The 21,239-nt window shown below is 32.5% G+C and overlaps 1 protein-coding gene across 2 annotated transcripts in view; it reads left to right on the top strand.

Annotated features, from left to right (window-relative positions):
• The window catches only part of LOC142974239 (endothelin-converting enzyme 1-like), an 80,123-nt gene that overhangs the window by 31,625 nt on the left and 27,259 nt on the right, over positions 1-21,239 (top strand). For both annotated transcript variants that reach the window (XM_076116420.1, XM_076116421.1), the window contains exon 2: positions 1,105-1,172. In XM_076116420.1, the coding sequence (XP_075972535.1) occupies positions 1,105-1,172 (68 nt within the window). The remainder of the gene's footprint in view (positions 1-1,104; positions 1,173-21,239) is intronic.

The following is a 21,239-nucleotide window of genomic DNA, read 5'->3' as shown; positions in this document are numbered from 1 at the left end:
CACCGCATGATTTATAACTTGAGATTTAAAATTCTTACTGCCTTCTGCCAAATCCAAGCAGTAACATTTACAGCTACTAAACAGTAATGAGTTCAAATCTAATTTCTTAAATATTTTTTGGCGTTGTAACTAAACTCTTTAAATTGACGTTCCGAATAGGTGTTGTACCTTACTTAGTATTGATATCAATGCTATCGAATATCGAGAGTTTGACATTTAAAATTTACTGCAAAAGTAGTTTCTACAACGCACGCTAGAGATGCTGATCAGTAGCTCGATTCTCTACAACTATTTATTAGTGACAACCAGCTAGCTGTCGAGAAATTTGTATTAAAATCTGATCAGCGCCGCAAACGGGCGTCGCAGTAACTATTTTGCCACTACATTTATAATGTCAATATTTCGATACTCGACAGTACCGACTCTAAACAATTGCCCTACAGATTTGCATACAAAATTTTTCGATAACTATCCGGTTGTCGATAGTAGTAGAGAATCGCGTTTACAGCCATAAGTAATCAATCTACAAAAAAAACATAGGTACAAGTTTTAAACGGCGTAGTTAGTAAAATAATGGTAATTAAATCAACTGATACAACTGTTGTATGATTGATGAACTTCAAAGTCGAATGTTGTACATGCAATGATTTCTACTTGAATGATTTTATATCTCACGCGAATCTTACACTTTTGTTTTGTGGGTCAGTCTTTTAGGCCTTTGTAACCTTGATTAGGTTAAATGGTACATGGAACTGATGGATTTAGTTCTTAGGTTTTCTCTTCTGAATCACAGGTCGATTTTGTACTGCCAGTATCGAGTATGGAGACGTTGACATTTTAAATTACGTAGTAAAAAAATATCCCTACTATTCCACTTACTTACTTACTAAATGGCACTGATCAAGTTTCCATACAAAATTTGTTGATAGTTAGTCGGTCGTTGATAGTAGTGAATAATCACGCTACTCCGGAAGTTGTATTTATGTACATATGCTAGTTCCCGAATCTAAGCCATTAACAAATTCATTCAAAACGATTTACCCGTGCAGTTGTATAGTTTAATATAGTTTTAGTATGATCTAATATTTATTTCTGTTCTTTCAGGTTAAGGATATCGACGCCGAGAGCCACCATTCAGGGAGAGCCTCCGATAGTAACTTGGAAGAGAAATTGTAAGTCATAGTTTATAAAATAGTTTTTAAGTTAACCTAGAAAACTGGAAGCTTAAATTTCCCAGGAGGATAAAAACATATCATTCTGGATTTCAATTCATACATTCATAAGTTCGTCTAGTTGACTATAATTTACGAGTAATATTATACGGGAATCATCATTAACATTAGTTGCCATAAATTGCCTGGTGTTTCGTCTGCACTAGGCGTTGTCGCAAACAGACAGTTTTAGCGGCGATATGAATCCGATTAGTGATTGAAAATAGAGCTAGCTTTACACTTAAAACCACTAAGAAATAAACTGTAACAGGTTTCCCTTACGCTATAAATACTTTTACAGATTAAGTCATTAACAATATTTCGTATACACTTAAAATTGTCATTATCAACTTAAATTTTGTTACCGAACGCTTGCAACACTGATAAAAGCGATGCAATAACTTGACGTAACCAATACTATACCATATGCGGTTGCCACAATCAATTGTGCAAATGTAAAAAGTAGTAAACGACTTGAGGAATTAGCGCCTTTCAAAAAGGTTCCGGTGGCGCTTGATGCGTTTCGAAATTGAGCTATAATTTTATGTGGTGTTGGAGTATGCAAGTTTTGATCACGATTCGCGCTATAAATACAAAAGGATAAATACAACTAATAAAGAGCAATAGACTCGCCCCTTATTACACGGGTCTGAACTCTGAACACTTTCACGAAGTAAATAAAAATATTTTTGAACAAACTAACACATGTTATCATCTGATTCCAATCTTACTATAGCTATTAGACGACTAATGAACTTTTTATAATACACACATTAATCGGTTGTTACCTAGAGCTGTACTGCTATGCGCGCATGTAAAAAATGTAAATAAATCTTTCAAAATTTACGTATATTGTAGCTTTACAGGTGGCTTAGCTAACATTGATTATAATACTATGAAGGTATAATATTATAAAGACAAACTTAACTCTGAACTATCGACTATATTATAGAAATACAGGAAGTAGTAGCATCACACCGCAGCACAGTTATATAAAGTTAATAGATAAATCTTAAGAATGTTGATTGCTTTCAGACAAGTGTCGTGATCAGGAATTAATCATGTGTCTTCTGTGGTTACAGTGGAAATGTCTGCTGTATACGCACTGCTTAGTATTCTAAGTTAGTAGGAACAACGCATGTTTGTCAATAGGTGCCATTAGACTTACTCGTTAATCCTTTTGTCTTCGGTTTAAGAAAAGCCTTAGTTAAGTGTTGAAAAATAGTTAAAAGTTGGGTTAGCAAAAATTGGCTATATGTTCTTAGTTTCGAAAAAAAAAACTTAAGTTCCTATTAAAATTTATTTTCGTTTTAAAACTTTAATAGCTTATTTAAAAGCATTTATCTTCCTCGAAACGCTAATTCTTGTCATTAATTGCATAAGTCAGTTACATCCATACTTGGTCCTCACTCCGTACGTACAAGAAAAGGGCCCAATCATTTACTAAGAACATCAATCAGCCAAGCCTTCTTCATCCACACTCTAACATTAAAACCGACGATACATAGACTTTTTTACGCTTACTTCCCATTGAAGTCTATGGGAGCCATAAACAATTATTTAGTAGTAAAACCTCTTCGCGTGGACGCGCATAGACAATGGCGGGCAAAAACCTCTATGAGCACTATGGTTCGGTTTTATTTCCGATGTTTGAACATGTTCCGACAATGTTGACGACATGAGGACGTCTTTGTTTATTTAGAGGTTATTTGAGATAATGGCTTATCTTTTATGACCTTACTTAGGACTGCTGGTTTTCTCACTTCCTGATAGATAAATTAATCCATTAATGCAAATACGATAAGACCAAAAATATTTACTTTGGCTGTGGTACGAGCAAAAGCGTATGCCATTAAAAACATTCTGTAAAAACCTCAAGTCTCGCCGTAAAAAGTTGTGAGATCGATATAATACCAAGTCGATTAATCTATTTAGTCTCTACTTAAAGGACCTTCTGTCTTAAGTTATTACGTATGTTATTATCATGCCATTTAAAAAAAATACCTTTAAAACAAATAGACCGACCTGGCCATCGCATGATTTGATTATTAGTATGTATCACACTACACATCACGACGAGAAGTTAATGCTCCTGAAATGTTAATGGCGAATTTGTGTTTTCTTGCGATGACCAAGTCGATCTAATTGTTTTAAAGGTATTTTTTTTTAAATTGGCATGATAATAACATACGTAATAACTTAAGACAGAAGGTCCTTTAAGTAGAGACTAAATAGATTAATCGACTTGGTATTATATCGATCTCACAACTTTTTACGGCGAGACTTGAGGTTTTTACAGAATGTTTTTAATGGCATCTCACTTCTTTTTGTAGAGCGAACATAAGTCCAATTTGTATGGAAAGACGTTTTTTTTTCATAATTCAACATATTTTCCTATGGGAATGTTGTTCAGTTTCATGGGCTAAACACCCTTATCCACCCTATACCCCCTCCCCCGTTATGTCTCATATAGTAGGTACCTATTTACACCTATTTATTTTATTTTCTACTGTAATAATAATTCATTAACTGCAAATGTAACCTTGTAATCTTATACATTTATATGGGATTACAAAGTTATTGTTGCAGTTGATGTATTTAGAAAACTGGACCGAAATTAGAAAATATTAAATTTTTCCCATGATTAAGACACTAAACCCTATTTGTATTCTAAATTTTAAGCTTCTAAGTCTGCTAGAAGTACCTTAGACTTTTGATGATCGGTGAGTCAGTGAGTCAGTGAATCAGTGAGTGACAAAATTCAAAATTTTAACAAGCTGTCATTCCTAAACTACTGGTTCAAATTGACTGAATTTTTAAATATACCGTGTTTATACAATGACTAATTAGTTGCTGAAAATCCAGGCTTCTTGTTTTATCCACAACGAAATTATAGGGGTGTCAAAAATAGCCCGAATTGCTTCGAGAAAAGGATGTTACGGCCGTGCCGCTTTTTTTTTGCTCGACTTGCGGGGGCACTTCCGTGCCCCCAGATGTTAATGTGATTGTGGAGCACGAGGTCTTGAGTTCGATTTCCAGCCAGGTTGAAGTATTTTTAAGAGTGAGAGTACCTCTGCCTTCATCTTAGGGTACAACAGGCAGGCAGTTTAAAGTACAGAAAAATAAAATCAATGGAGATCAGGACCTAAATAACCCTTGTATAAACAACACTAAACTTTTTATACAGTTCTTAGAAACATGCATATTATACATAATCAAATAAAACAACGAAACTCAAATTAACCACATTACCTAACAAAACCAATAAAACATAACAAAGACTTAAAAGTTAATAACAATAACAATTATACAATCGTAACAATTATTGTTATTGTTACATTTGTAACTGTATAACATGGATTACGGAACCCGTTTGCACGCAATCTTTGTGAACGCGATGCACTCGGATTTGCGTGCAGTCGGCTTCAGAGGAAATCGTTAAGCACGCATTTTTGTGATAAACTAGATTTTCAAGTTATATCATAATGGATAGTTTCGTGAAAGTAATTGAATTTTAACTAGAGATTACATATTTTGGTATTCATGTTATTAGATTACAACAATGTATTACGAATATCTGCTTATAAGTAGTTTGATAATCGATACTGTAATCGAGCATAATAATTAGACTATCTTTTTCTGTTAAGTGAATCTATGTTCCGCAGTTTACGAACGAAAATTACTCCATTTTCATCGGTAGTGTTTATTAGTCAGTCAGTCAGTCATCGGTACAGTTTACATTTATACTGATTATTAAGCTCCCATCGATGAGAGCTTGATATTAAATAGCCTACAGCCTTCTTCATATAATGAAGCTATATCACAGTTTATCACACAAAAAATGTTTGTCACATAAATATGACTGACCTTTCAAGGACAAACATTCAAACCAAAAAATGCTAATAGCTGTTTTTATAAGCATTAACTTTAAAAAATACGTTTTAGTATTACTAATTTCCAAAAGAAATCGATCACTTTGTAATACCCAGATTACTCAAAAAGACGTTATAGGTACACGTACCTTTGTGAAAAAGCATATTTTGAAAAATGTAATTAATGTAAGTATTTAAATAATAATGTTTTTAAGACTGTCTTTAGAAAGACTTATTGTACGATGATTTAACTATTAAGTAACTCATTCACATCTCATTTAGTTTGAAACATGATGTATAATTAATATCGTACGTGCAACGCAGAACAAAACAGCGTGTAATACTTAATGTTACATTTCACATACAATCACAATGAAACTGTCTGTTTGTTTACTTTATGTATACAATTTTCACAGCAGTTTTTGATGTTTTACAAAATATTTTTATAATAATAATGTTATTCGATAATTGAACCGGGTAAATGAAGTGAGAGTATGGGTGTCGCTAAACAACTTGGACAGAAGTCTATGTTTTAGAAATGAAACTGAGTGAAGACCAGTACAGAGGACCCTCTGTTGTTTTAACAATCGGGCAAACGAAGTGCAATAGTCATGATCATCGCGTCCTGCAATATTTTCCAAGGTTATTAATAGTCTTTATGTAGCGAAATGTTAGGAGTTAAATGTCCTTTTTCGATAATTCGTATTTGAATTTTTTGCAAACAGACAGACAGATCTTGCGTTGTTTTGACTGTAGCATAATGTATGTTTATCATTATATAGTTATTGAAAATACTAATGTAATTATTAAGAGATCTTTTAAAAAGATCTGTCTTATATTTACAAGCAAGCGAGTAACAATCACAAACTAGTATCGCATAATTATTCCGAACATTATGCAAAACCATTACGCACAGTGTATTCGTACTTTGAATACGAATGTCGCATTTCTACAACATAATGACTTTTGTATGAGTTTACTATAAACTTATGAAATTTCATTGTTTTACTACTAAAAGATAATTGATGGAGATCTGGGGGCACGGAAGTGCCCCCGCAAGTCGAGCAAAAAAAAGCGGCACGGCCGTAACATCCTTTTCTCGAAGCACTTCGGGCTATTTTTGACACCCCTATAATTTCGTTGTGGATAAAACAAGAAGCCTGGATTTTCAGCAACTAATCAGTCATTGTATAAACACGGTATATTTAAAATTTCAGTCAATTTGAACCAGTAGTTTAAGAATGACAACTTGTTAAAATTTTGAATTTTGTCACTCACTGATTCACTGATTCACTGACTCACTGACTCACTGACTCACCGATCATCAAAAGTCTAAGGTACTTCTAGCAGACTTAGAAGCTTAAAATTTAGAATACAAATAGGGTTTAGTGTCTTAATCATGGGAAAAATGCAATATTTTCTAATTTCGGTCCAGTTTTCTAAATACATTAACTGCAACAATAACTTTGTAATCCTATATAAATGTATAAGATTACAAGGTTACATTTGCAGTTAATGAATTATTATTACTGTAGAAAACAAAATAAATAGGTGTAAATAGGTACCTACTATATGAGGCATAACGGGAGGTGGTATAGGGTGGGTAAGGGTGTTTAGCCCATGAAACTGAACAACATTCCCTTAGGAAAATATGTTGAATTATGAAAAAAAAACTTTAAAACAAATAGATCGACTTGGTCATCGCAAGAAAACACAAATTCGCCATTAACATTTCAGGAGCATTAACTTCTCGTCGTGCTGTGTAGTGTGATACATACTAATAATATAATCAAATCATGCGATGGCCAGGTCGGGCTATTTGTTTTAAAGGTATTTTTTTTAAATTGGCATGATAATAACATACGTAATAACTTAAGACAGAAGGTCCTTTAAGTAGAGACTAAATAGATTAATCGACTTGGTATTATAGATCTCACAACTTTTTACGGCGAGACTTGAGGTTTTTACAGAATGTTTTTGATGGCATATATATTTATAGCTTTGTTACAGCTGTTTTATTGTTATAGTGTATTGTTAGTATAAAAGAGTGGTTTAAAGTTATAAATTAAATGCTTGTTTTTTAACTGTGTATAGTACGTAGTCGCTACGAGAATTGTAGTCAGACAACTTAGTAGAGAGCGTTGGCATGCACTATAAGTTGTGAGCTATTATAGTTCAATAATTTTGTGTTTGTCTGAATACGAATGGCCGTAGCTGAAGGGCAGCCGTCTGCTGTGTAATTCTTTGGGTGATATTCTAAATTCTGTATGCCTCTTAAGTTTGTATGCCTCCGCGTACTCGCACATCTTACACACAAGTCTCTCTACTGAGTTGTTGGTCTTAACATATCTGATTGTAATAGGTTCCAATCTCACATAGAACAGATACATAAAAGAAAAGCAATAAGAATGTAAAATCTTTAAATTGGCTTTTATAGGCTTTCAGCTAGTTGTTATGTGTGTATGATGTGTTTGGAATCGAACCTATGACACACGGTATTTGACCGTAAACAAGACGTCCTCTATGATAACTTTATTATTCCAAGAAATACTTAGTACCAAAACCGCAGGTTGACATCTAAGATCTAATCAACATTGATAGATCGGTCGGATCGAAAATAAAGAATAAAAAATGCGAATCATATTCCTACACAAAGGGTTCCGTATCATTTACCTTAAAAATAACGGCGGAATAATCACGTTTGTTGTATGGAACGACCGATTAAATATTTATGTAATTCTGTTTTAGCATCTCTGAAAATTGTCTACTGTCTATTTTCATGGTTCATGAGGTACAGCCTAGTTATAGAGAGGTATAACCGTTTGGTTACGGAACCCTAAAAACATCAACATTATTATTCACGTCAATAAATATGCACGTATTAGCATATGACTTGCAAATATAGGTGAGTCGTTGAACTCTGCCCGCCCCTGTATGACATAGCGATATGATAATCATAATACATCGGTATTTTGATGTATAAAAATGTCACATTTGATTGATTGTGATTGTTGAAATATTTGATGGAAATGCATTGTCATTGATGTTATTGTTTAAGTTGATGTACGGTTAGGTAAAGCATGAAAGAGGTGTGTAAATACACCCACGTTTAATATTTGACTATAGTATTAATTTTATTATGTTGGTGTTATGTATCATATTAAAGTCTATGGCCATATTATACTTCACCATAGGGCCAGCAAGAGAAAATATTGACATTGAAAGTACTTGAGTACGGTTATTCAGTCACTTTTACTTAAAGCACTTTTCTCATTTATTTCTTTATAAGGTGTATGTGAGTTATATGACGCAATATATAAAGTTAAACGTAAAATATACTACCCATCTCAAAACTTTAGATTCTGTAAAAACGATCTCAAAGTTTCGTACTGTTAAACTTGTTATACATAAAACTGTAACGCAGAGAAAAAGACATCAACGCGCTCCGCTGAATGCCGTGACGAAACTGATGAGCATTATTAAATTATGAAAAATAAAACACTTTATGCATTTGTTGAGTCATTGTTTGCATTCAATAGTATGTATTCTATTTATTTTTAAAATATTTTTATTGTATATCTAGAAACGAAACACATCCATTTTCAGTACTCTGCATAAGTCTTTATTTCTATTCCCAATCACGTAATTGTAACCTCAGTGAACATAGTTTATCAATCATATCATCCTTATTTACTAATATGTGTAATGTCTAGACATTGCTAGCAACATATTCAAAGATTTGCCCTTAAGTAAAGTTTCTTAGTAAGATATCCTTCGGCTCGCTGCAGTTGAGGTGCGGCCCCGGCGCGGCGCCTTCAACAAAAACCTCACAAGGTTGTTTAACACTAAACGACTCTTTCCGTACGTAATGTGTTTATTATCATTAGGTGGTAAGTGTGGTTCAGTGGTTAAAAACGTCACTATGCAATAATTATTGTATTACTGCACTAGGTGTTTCGGGTTCCATTTTTTTTTTGTTATGACATGCAATAGTTCTTGTACTAGGTGTTATGGGTTCTATTTCCGTAAATTAGTTTTGATCTGATATTGTCAAGTGTTCATTTAAATATATTTATTGTACGACACAAATTTTATAAATAAATGTTTGGGTGGTGGTTTGTTACTTCTTAAACAAAAAGAAAATGTTTTAAATTATTTACGAAACATCTTCAACAATGAGTCACGTATAAGAATTTCAAAAATCCATGTATTATTAATAGCCATTATCTTAAGGAATAAGTAAGGAAACGCTGTAGGCTTAACCAAAAGAAAGAAGCTGTAATTAACTATTTGTGTGGTAAAGAAGAATAATCACTTCGTAATTATACATTATACTGGGTTTTATTCCCGCATGAAATGGTAATTTTTTAACAAAATATATTTTTTGATAATTATTTCTTTAATAAAGATGACCAGTTAAGACCAAGTCGGTGATGCAGGATGATGCCCGAACAAATTATTTTAATATTAATAAACAAAAATAGATACATTTTGCCAAGGAATTTGGATTGTAAAATCGTTAGTACGAGGTATTATTAAAATCTATCTTGAAATCGTAGTATTCTAAATAAAAAGAAGGAGTTTGGAATTTTTCTTCAAAAAACCTCTGATTGGTTTTGTCACACAGGATTCGTAAGACTCGACATGTAAATAAAAAAAAACTATTATATAATATAGAATTTTTAAGGGAGGCTCTGCTTCTACATTTTTTAAAGTCAATTGTAATGAGAAATAAAGTTTTCTGCAATAAATAAGGATAAATTCGCTATTCCCATGACCAGGAATAGTGTCCAACTGAAGCCTTCGAGAATTAATTAGTATAAAATATACATAAATCAAGTGGACAACCGCGGAAGTGGCAACAAAAGGCAAGATAAGTTAATTATTGATGCGCGAGCTTTCTTTGTGTGTGACTTATCGGTTGTTATGAGGAGCCACGGAATTGCTATTGTGATGCCTTCTGCATACGTAATGAGGCTTTGTCATCTCAACTAATTGAATGTTTATTGTGTATTGTAAAATGTGTTGGAATTGTGACTTTTGTTGGGTTTTGGTTATATTATTTACTAGCTGACCCGCGCAACTTCGCTTGCGTCACATAAGAGAATCATAATTTTCCCCGTTTTTGTAACATTTTTCACTGGTACTCTGCTCCTATTGGTCGTAGCGTGATGATATATAGCCTATAGCCTTCCTCGAAAAATGGGCTATCTAACACTGAAAGAATTTTTCAAATCGGACCAGTAGTTCCCGAGATTAGCGCGTTCAAACAAACAAACAAACAAACAAACTCTTCAGCTTTATAATATTATAGTATAGATAATTGTTCGAAATATTTTCGTTTTTTTAAGAATTATCAGTCCAGTTCCTAAGATGATTTTTACTATGAACATCGCATAAAGCTAAATCGCTTCCCACGCCTGTTCCTATATCTGTATGTATGTATGCTAAGATCCTTAAAACTACGCAACGGATTTTGTTTCGGTTCAAGCGGTAAGGTTTATGTGTAAAGATGTAAAGTTTTATTTGGAAAATATCTGTTTAAACGGGTTGGGGACTTAAAATTTAATATCCGTAAAATAATATTTTTGTTATTTTCCGGTACCTATTTTCTACCTACTTACAACTGACTCAAGAATTAAGACAAAACCAAAGAGAAAAACAGGCACAAATCACAATGCTATACAAATATAACGATAATATCGTAGTTGATTTATCCATGAAGATCAGTTCAACAGTTATTCTTCAAAGGAAAACCCTTCGTCAAGGTTAAGGAAAGCAACCGCTTTGTCTCTCCAAATTCCCTATCGGTATGTGCGAACCGTGCCAGGTATTCCCAATGAATCGCAACACAAACGAACGAACATTTCTTTTGTTCACATAATTACTCATTTCAATGGTGTTTGCATATCAGGAAATGATTTAATCACAAGGCGGTGTATTGCCACGACTTATCTTATACATAGACGTATATATGTATAAAATTAAAGTGTCTGTCTGTAATTTCAAAATAACTGCTTATTATGCTAATAGGGATAGTTTCTTCTCAACTTTTTTATACATGGTAAAACCAAAACAACGTTTTAAAAACTCTGTCTGTATGAATATCTGTTAGTTCGGAGAAATCTTTGAAACGGCTTTACCGATTGTAATGGGACTGTCACTAAAAGATAGCAAAGTTAATCAGTTTAGGTACAAAGGGCACATTTTATTTCAAAATCATTAAAGGTTATTAATGCAAGAAAAGAAAAACTTTAATACAAATTTATACGCGCAACACAAGTGGAGAATAAGGTGTCATAAACACAAGAGCCACCGCGGCACACAACTAGTATTTTACCAAACATATATAATATATATTTCTTTTGTTCGTGATGCGCTATAAATGATAGTACATTTATCTTTTGTCTTTTTCGTGTAGTTCTAGACCTTGGCTGGCGACAAAGAGACTCAAGGTCGCTTTCTTAAATAAAAACAATTATCAACGAAATAATTGGGATTGATGTTTTTATACACTCTGTAGCTTGGAGGTAGTTATTTTATCAAAACATAAGATGGGTTATATTTATAAATTTTGAAACAACGGATAATATATAAAAAATCGTTAAGGTAACTTTATAGTAACACAATATTTATGAAGGAATCCTTTAGTGGGAGCTAAGGTTTTTGTAGAAGACATATTATTATTGCCAGGTATTTCTTTTGCTGTTTATCGTTTTACTAAATACTCGATGGTGTATCATACGAAAGTCAAAGACAAAATCAATGACAACTTGAATTTTAATTAACGTTTACAACGTGTAGGTTTGAGTTTGAGATACAGTATGAACAACAGGCATAAATACAATGCAATTAACGGGGATCGAATCCACAACCTTATCTTTCTATACCTCCTATATCGAAAATTATATATATTATATCAATCAACATTATCTATTGAACCACTGTTACCTCAAATAAGGACCCCGTATATCTTACGTTTGTTCTAAAATATCAGATCATCTAATCTCTCTCACGTAATACAAACACAAAGTGCATCGACACAGTCACCTTCCAAAAATAGTTCAACTACAATAATAAACCATTACACACAATATCTTTACATTTACCTCAATTGTTTACGAGATCAGAATACTAACATATCACTCATTATCTAGTTTATTACAAACTTAAAATCCTGGAGCATGAAGTATCCTACGTGATCATTCAAATTATCAACTATGTGCTGAATCGCATTAAAATCTGTTTAATAGTTTTTGCGTGGAAGGGTTTCAAACATACTTCGATCCTGAAAAATTATACGACTACTAATTATTTATAATACTTTAGCCCACAACTTTGTTAGCGTTAATCATTTTCCCGGGGTTAAAAGTATTCTTTATATTAATCCGTCTTCTATAATATCAGTGTGTTTTTAATATCCGTTCAATAGTTTTTGCGTGCTAGAGTAATAAACTTACATCAGTTTTCATAAATATATAACATTCTTAGAAAATGAGTCTTTCATTGATGAGCTAAGAAGACATGATTGTGAAGAATGATTGATTTCCTTTTATAGATTTATGATGAGAAATTCAAGGTGTTAGTATATGTGTCTGTGGTAAAGGAAAAGTCCTAGGAAATGGTTCGTGGTACGTACTGGAAGATGATGTATTGAATTAATCCATTAGATACTTCCGTGTAAATAAGTCATAGCTAAAGTTGATAAGTGTATGCCGAGTGGTCTAAGCAGCTTACTAATGACTTTGAAGAAAAGGAAACTTAGATCAAATACTGAATATAACGTAAAGCTAAAATATATTTTGCGTCCCTGGATGTCAAAGATATAAACACGTTTTGAACAGCAAACATACATACATTCGTAATATCAAGGTGTAGGCCGAGGAGTACAAAATACACCCACGTTTCGCTAATTAAACATGACTTACTGAATTATACAATGTATCAACATACAACTCAGCAGATTACACAATTATTTTTATAAATCTTTCAGTAATATTAAAATGCGCAATAACTAAAATCCAATTAGCTGCTAGTCATCTGTAAAATAAAATCTTACAATTTAAGCAATACTAGAAACTCAGTATTTATCTAGATGAAATCAATATCGGTTTGAAATTCAAACGATTTACAAATAAACATGAAATTAATGTCAATACTTTTTACCAGATTACAAAAAAGCGTAAGTCATTTAGGTACAATGAGAAACACGATTTAGTGATTTAAAGATTACTTGGTTCATTTTGAACTTTTATTGGGAAATAATGAAAGGAAAATTGCCTTATTTGTATATTAACAATGCGCGTGTTAAACGAATCTACATGAAATAGTCTATACAAGTCGCGAGAGTACATGAAATTGTATTTTGTTTTCTTCCTATGCTCGAATACATATTTATTTAGCAGAAAGGAAGAACAATCCCTAAATGTCTTGTACATCAAATCTGTGACAAACCAACGACATCTACTGATTTCAATAATTGTGTTTTCAAACGATCTAGGTAGCGCTTGACACACACAACATTTTAACCCATGTTCTTATGACACAGTGGTAGTAGCACGACTACTTCCTTTAACCACTAGGGCAGAGAGACTGCCATGATAATTATCAATTCTTGTCACTAAACCTTCTTTCAAACCACAACGGTCCCTTATCATGCTATTCTTCAATCTATCATTCTAAGTAACACCGCACGTAGTACACAAAGAACTCTTTTCTACTACATTTATTCTACTTTTGTCCTTCTTCTGCCATGATCGACACTCGTTAATATATTTATTTATTAGTGTAGGCCGCCCGCGGCTTCGTCCGCGTGGAAACCCTTCCCGTGTAAATCCCGCTCCCTCGGGAACTCTGGGATAAAAAGCCTGTGTTAAGCTGGGTCTTCAGCTACCTACATACCAAATTTCATCATTATCGGTTCAGTAGTAATTACGTGAAAGAGTAACAAACATCCATACATATATACTCACAAACTTTCACATTTATAATATTAGTAGGATGGATCATTAAACAAAATATAGTACATTTTGAACTATGAGATAAAATATTTTTTTTTACGACCTAAAACTTGTACTATATTTGAACTACTACTGCCTAAAACTTTACGTGTTTAACATAATAATATCCTATTTCAATCATATATTTTATCAGACAAGATCAACAATTACATTCTAACCTAATTACAGTTGAAATAACATACAATTATGTATTTCAAACATCTTTGTTTTTCAAATTGATTTATAACTGTTCGTTTTGATGTTAATTGTTTAAGTAAGTTTGATTGATTGTGTGTGTGTTATAAATTGTGTGTACTTGACCGGGGACTGCCTGAGGTCAGGTTTGTCGATCAAGGATGAAGGGCAGGGTTTTAAATACCAATGTTACTGCAAGATGTACTTGAAATAAGGGTTCATATAATTATGGTCCTGATTTTAAAAATATTCTATTACAACTAAATTGCTAAACAGGTCCTAAGCGATATGAGAATTAAAGGGTTACGATATCTTATTTGCAGCTTGATGACATAGTTTAGTAGTAGAAGCTTTTTCTAATTTCAGTATGTAGTGACTGCCTCGCCTCCGTGTCTGCTTTGTGTCCGTTGTTTGTATGCTTGCAAAAGTCCCCGCGACCCAAGAACAATTCTTAATGCGGGAGTTGTCTTTTCAAAAGACAGGAATGACATTTTGTGATAAGCACGTTAACTTAAATTGCTTATTACAAAATATGGCAACCAAAGATTTTTAGAACGATAAATATTTTTTTAATCTTTGCTAATTTTGACTTGGTTTCTAATAGAAGTCATATAGATTTCTATTAGAAACATATTATTATACAAAAAATGGTATATTTCGTAACAGTATAGTTTGCATGTGAATATTATCTTTCCACGTGAGCTAGAGTCAATGGGCGGAACTTTAAGCTACATGGTCTAATGTATATGGTGATAGCTCCATAACCAATAATTATGTATTGTGTATTTGTAGTTATTATGTATTGCAATCAGTGACCGTTATATTTGATTTTGTCATGATACCCTTAATGTAAATAAGGATTCACTTTCTCAAGTGAAAATTACACATAAAACGATTCAGTAGTTTTTGAGTATAAGGCGACCAGACGAAGAACTTTGTTTTAATAATAATAATAATTTACTTATAATATTAGAAGTTCGTCTAACGATCGTTATGCAGGTTCTAAAAGTCAATATTCCATTTGATAAGTTAACCAATACTTAACCACTACAATTTAGCGGGCCTTCCGAAACACGAAGGAACTCGATATGTATAATATGGTCACCCATCAACACACCGACCTTGACAAGCGTAGCTTTCCCTGAAAGATCGATCCGCGCAACTTTTATTTATTAGCCGCAAGTTCCTCCATGTATGTACAAAGTATGATACAACAAACACTAACAAAATTATTAACCCTAAACACGATACAGCAATTAATTAATGCTTCCTCATCAATCAAAATACATGTCAAAATAAATTTCCATAACATTATTCCTATATGTCAAATAAAACCACAACAATAGTGTCACCAGACTTCAATATTGAATATCACAATAATTATTGTGTGACTGTACATCTACATGTATATGATTATTCACGCCGATGACTGTACATAAATGTACCGCTATGGGTTGCATCTATTATATTATTTACTAGCTGAGCCGCGCAACTTCGTTTGCGTCCAATAAGAGAGAATGGGTGAAATTTTTCACCGTTTTTATAACATTAATTACTGGTACTCTCCTCCTTTTGGTCGTAGCGTGATGATATATAGCCTTTGTCCTTTCTCTGGTATCAAAATATCTCCATACCAAATTTCATGCAAATTGGTTCAGTAGTTTAGGCATGATTGAGTAGCAGACAGACAGAGTTACTTTCGCATTTATAATATTAGTATGGACTAGCTCTTGTCTGCGACTCCGTTCGCATGTAGTTGAATGGCTTAATACCCACATAGTACCTGTACCCGTGGGATTTCAGGAATTAAAACTAGCCTATGACCTTTCTCGGACTGCAAACTATCTTTAGACAAAATTTTATCCAAATCGGTTTAGTAGTTTAAGCGTGAAGTAGAGACAGACAGGCAAACCAGCCAAACGGACAGAGGTATTTTGGAATTTATACTATTAGTAGGAGTTATAGTACATTGGCCTATGAATGGGCAATGGACATAATATAACATTTTCTAGTAACAGATTTAGACACAGATGGCGCTAGTTCGCCGAGTAAACATAGGCCCCGTAAAAAATATTCAATTTAAATAGTTATTGTAAACATTAAGTGCCGTGTGTGTTAAATATCAACGCCTTTCTACCTGATTCTTGCTATATATTGTAGGCAAACAGATTCTTACAGTGAATTTAGAATAAAAGTGATTTGAAATATTTGTCATCAAACTTAGTGTACACAGTGGAGAAGTGGAAACAAACTCAAAAACAGTATAAAACTAAGTGAAAACTCCTTAAAAACTAACTATCAGTGTTATAAAACATTATAAAATAGTGTAAACCAGAAACTAAAGTGATTAATTTACCAAATGTGAAAAAGAAAACAGTTTTCGTTATAGCACAATTCAAAAAATGCGACGCTATCATCGTCGACCAATAGAATTCAATTATTTGAATCTGTGAATTCGACTAAGGGTCAATCACCTTAACACCTGCAGGTGTCCCAAATTACCAAAAATAATAAATATTTTCACGAACTGTCGTAGTAACGTCCGTGGCCTGAAGGCGTAACAGAGTACCCATACGTCAGGTGTCGTGGGTTCCGATCCTGACACAAGACTGTGTTTTTGTTAATTCTATTATTATTTCTGGATAAATTCGATAATGGAATATAGGAAAATGGATGAAGATAATATTAATATCACATTTAGAAGAAATGTTACTACCAACTGTAATGACTCGTTCGACACTTCGTTTGGCTCAACACACTCATTCATTGTCAATAGTCTACCGGATTTATCCACTGTTGATACCAATAATGAAGAACTGATGTCAGAAATTAAATTACTAAAAACTCAACTTGCTCTTGCCCGTGCAGAAATAGAAAATCTATCGCTAGAAAATAAATCATTAAAACAACAAATTAGCAAGCAGAACACTAGCAAAAGTACCGAGAACGTCTGCACAGAGCTTGATATAACAATAACGACCAATACGGAAATGGAGAAAATAAATGATAAACATGTTATGAACACAAAATTAGTTAAGAACACCTCTCCCGAGCATCAAACAGCAAAAAGACGTTTATTGATTTTTGGAGGACAACAGTGCTTAGGCCTAGCACAACATCTCATCAAATCAAGAGAACATAGCAGGTATGAGAACTACAACATTTCTGCTTACATAAAGCCCAACGCGACTACTAGTGAAATACTGAAATCGTGTGAAGAGTTAAAGCTTAATAAGGACGATAAAATAATACTAGGTATAGCAGAAAATGATTGTAACCCTATGGAAATATTAACAGAATTGTCAGCAGTGCTCAAAAAAAATTGTAATAATAATTTAATTATAGTAAATGTGACGAATAACATACATCTAAACGTAAAAATGATAAACAATATGTTAAGACTTACTTGTCAGAATTTTAATAATGCTCATTACACTCATGCATTCCGCACATTCAAAAACCACATCATGCACACTTGTCGTAAAATCAACTTACTAATAGATTCTTTAGACTATAATACCAAATACTTACCAAACAAGTCACGTCACTCCAACATTAATAATGATAAAATTACGCTCGCCGACAGCAAAGTTTATCCAAAACAAAAACAATTAATTAAAAGACAAAAAACTATTCCTGATTATTTTCCTATAACTACAAAAAAACCTAACCCCTCACATAATTTACTAGTAAGTATAAGCCAACATAATACTTCAAACACCACATTTTTTCGTCCCTAACCCAGATGTCCCGTTGAAACAAACCACAACATTAAATATAGTGTACCAAAATATTCAAAGTATAGGAAATAAGGTGGATGCATTAGAGCATCTCTTATCAGAACGTAACATTGACATATTATTGCTATCTGAACTATGGAAAAATTACAATTTTTGTGAAGCCATTGTTCTACCGGGTTATAAACTAGTATCCATATTTTGCCGCGAAACTCATGAAGGAGGTGGCGTAGGTATAGTAGTAAGAGAAACTTTAGAATATATAGAAAGAAAAGATATAAATGATTATTCCAAAGAATTTGTTATAGAAATAAGTGCAATTGAAATACCTAAATTAAATTGTATCATAATAGGGATATACAGAGCGGATCGTTTTATAAACATATTTTATGAACAAATGGAAAAACTACTTTATAAATTAGATACAAAAAATATGAGTAAATCCATAATAATAGGCGGCGATTTCAACATAAATATAATGATAAAAAATAAACAAACAGTTGAATTTCTCAATACCATGCGTTCACATAATCTACAACAACTGATCCATGAGCCGACGCGAGTCACAAAACTCACTTCTACATGCATTGATTTAGTATTTACTAATCATAAAACTGTTATTATGCAATCTCAAGTTGAAGATTTTGGACTTTCAGATCACAAAGCTCTAAGCTTGAAAATAAATTCCAATGATTTACATGAAAGCAGTAACAAAACATGGCATATAAATAAAAGAATATTTACTAAAAACAAAATAACAAACCTTAAATCAGAACTAAATGAAATTAAATGGGAAGAAATGATAAATTCAAATATAGATCTAAATACTAACTATAATACATTAATTACTATAATAACAAACCTACTAAACAAACATATACCGGTACAAAAACTAAAAATTAAAAGCAAGCCTGCAAAAGGCTGGCTTACCACAGGCCTAAGGAAATCTTGCGTTCATAAACGAGCACTTAGAAAAATTCTAAATGAAACACAAAACTGTATTATCAGAAGCCATCATAAAAAATACAGCCAAATTTTAAAACGCAGCATTAAAATCTCGAAGAGGATACAATATATTAAACAAATGGAAGAGTCAGATAACAAGGTAAAAACAATGTGGAAAATTATAAATACTAAAACAGGTAAAATAAAGCAGAAAAAACAAGAAAATATAACATTAGATATTGACAACCAAAAAGTAAACTGTCCTTTACAAATAGCGAACGTATTTAATGATTATTTTGCAACTGTGGGAGTAAATAAAAATAATAACAACGTAACAGGACGACCAGTTATAACCCCGCCTACCTGCTCGCTATACCTTCGCCCTGTAGATAGAAAAGAGATAATAGATATAATAGGCTCAATAAAAAGTAAACATAGCTGCGGTTTAGATGAAATTCCACCAACATTACTGAAACAATGTAAAGACGAACTTTCAATTCCTCTAACATTCTTAGTTAATCAAAGTTTCCAAAGTGGTATTTTCCCTGACGCTTTAAAAAAATCTCTAGTCAAACCGATTTACAAGAAAGGAGACCCATGCATACCCAGTAATTATAGGCCTATAGCCCTTTTGCCAACATTCTCAAAGGTATTCGAAAAGGCTATGTGTAATAGATTATACAATTTCTTGGAAAAATATAATATTCTAGATGATTGTCAAAATGGTTTCCGTAAATCTAGGTCTACTACTTTAGCCGTGTATAAATACGTTCAAACAGCACTTCAACATATAAATGATAAAAAACATGTGATGGGTGTATTGTTAGATATGACAAAGGCATATGATAAAGTCCTATTTGATATACTTCTGCAAAAACTATATGGTTGTGGAATTCGAGGTCCGAGTTACGATTGGTTTAAATCCTATCTAGAAAATAGAACTCAAATAGTACAAATAGAAAGTCATGATCCAATAAATAATGAGGTAGCTTTGGTAAGATCAAATGAAACAAGAATGACATGTTCCATCCCGCAAGGAAGTGTTCTAGGATGTATATTATTTTTAATATACATAAACGACTTACCAAAAATCCTAAACCACGAAATAGCATATCCAGTTTTATTCGCAGACGACATCTCAATATTAATACAATACAACAATAATAACAAATCTGACCCTATATTACAAGATACTTTAGAAACAGTAACACAGTGGCTACAAGATCATAATCTGGAAATTAACTATACCAAAACTAAAATCATAGAATTCAGGTCATATAAAAAACTACCCTTAGAATTAGATACTACATTCAATGGCATGCCCCTAGAAAAGGTAAATACATTTAAATTACTAGGTATACATATAGATACACATATAAACTGGAAAGCTCACATAGAAGACACAAAAGCTAAACTATCAAGATTTACATATGCCCTATTCCAAATAAAACGTAGTACAGATTTAAAAACAGCATTATCGGCTTACTACGCTTACGCTTATTCCTGGCTAAAATATGGAATAATACTATGGGGAAACAGTGTCAACATGCAAGAACTATTTATATTACAAAAGAAATGTATTAGAATTATAGTTAAAATAGATCAAAGAACCAGCTGCAAACCTTATTTCATAGAACATAAATTACTTACACTACCTTCAATATACATACAAGATGTTTGTTTATTTGTCTTTAAAAATATTACACACTTTACAAAAGTAAAAGATACACATAATGTAAACACCCGGCATAAAGACCGGCTATACCTACCGCCCTCTAGAATAAAAATGCTCAACCAAAGCCCTTGCTATATGGCAATTAAAATATATAATAAGTTACCATTAGAAATAAGGGAAGAAACTAAAATAGGGCCATTTTCAAAAAAGTTAAGACTATTTCTAATAGAAAAATGTTTTTATAGTATAGAGGAATATTTTGAGGAAGAAAAATAGAGAAAATTAAAGAAAAAGATCCTCATATAATAAAGTATAAATATAATATAGAAATTGATGCCTTGTACCTGAAAATTAAACATAATATGTATAAGATATAACTATAGTATTGATACAACAATATAATAGTCATAAGAAAAAATGTATAGTTTCCTACTGTAGTATAATGCAGTATATAATATTGCAAGCAACATAAATGTAAACCTAGAGTTTTAAGCTAGTCACAAACTTCTAATAAGTATATAGATATAAGATAATATAAAAATTGCATTTATAATACTTAAGAATAAATTTAGAATAATGTGTATGCTATATAAAAGCTAAAATTA

Source organism: Anticarsia gemmatalis, chromosome 7 (genome assembly GCF_050436995.1).
Source record: "Anticarsia gemmatalis isolate Benzon Research Colony breed Stoneville strain chromosome 7, ilAntGemm2 primary, whole genome shotgun sequence".
In the NCBI taxonomy this organism is placed as follows: domain Eukaryota; kingdom Metazoa; phylum Arthropoda; class Insecta; order Lepidoptera; family Erebidae; genus Anticarsia; species Anticarsia gemmatalis.
The sequence above is the reverse complement of the archived record's forward strand: the minus strand, read 5'-3'. Positions and strand labels throughout refer to the sequence as shown.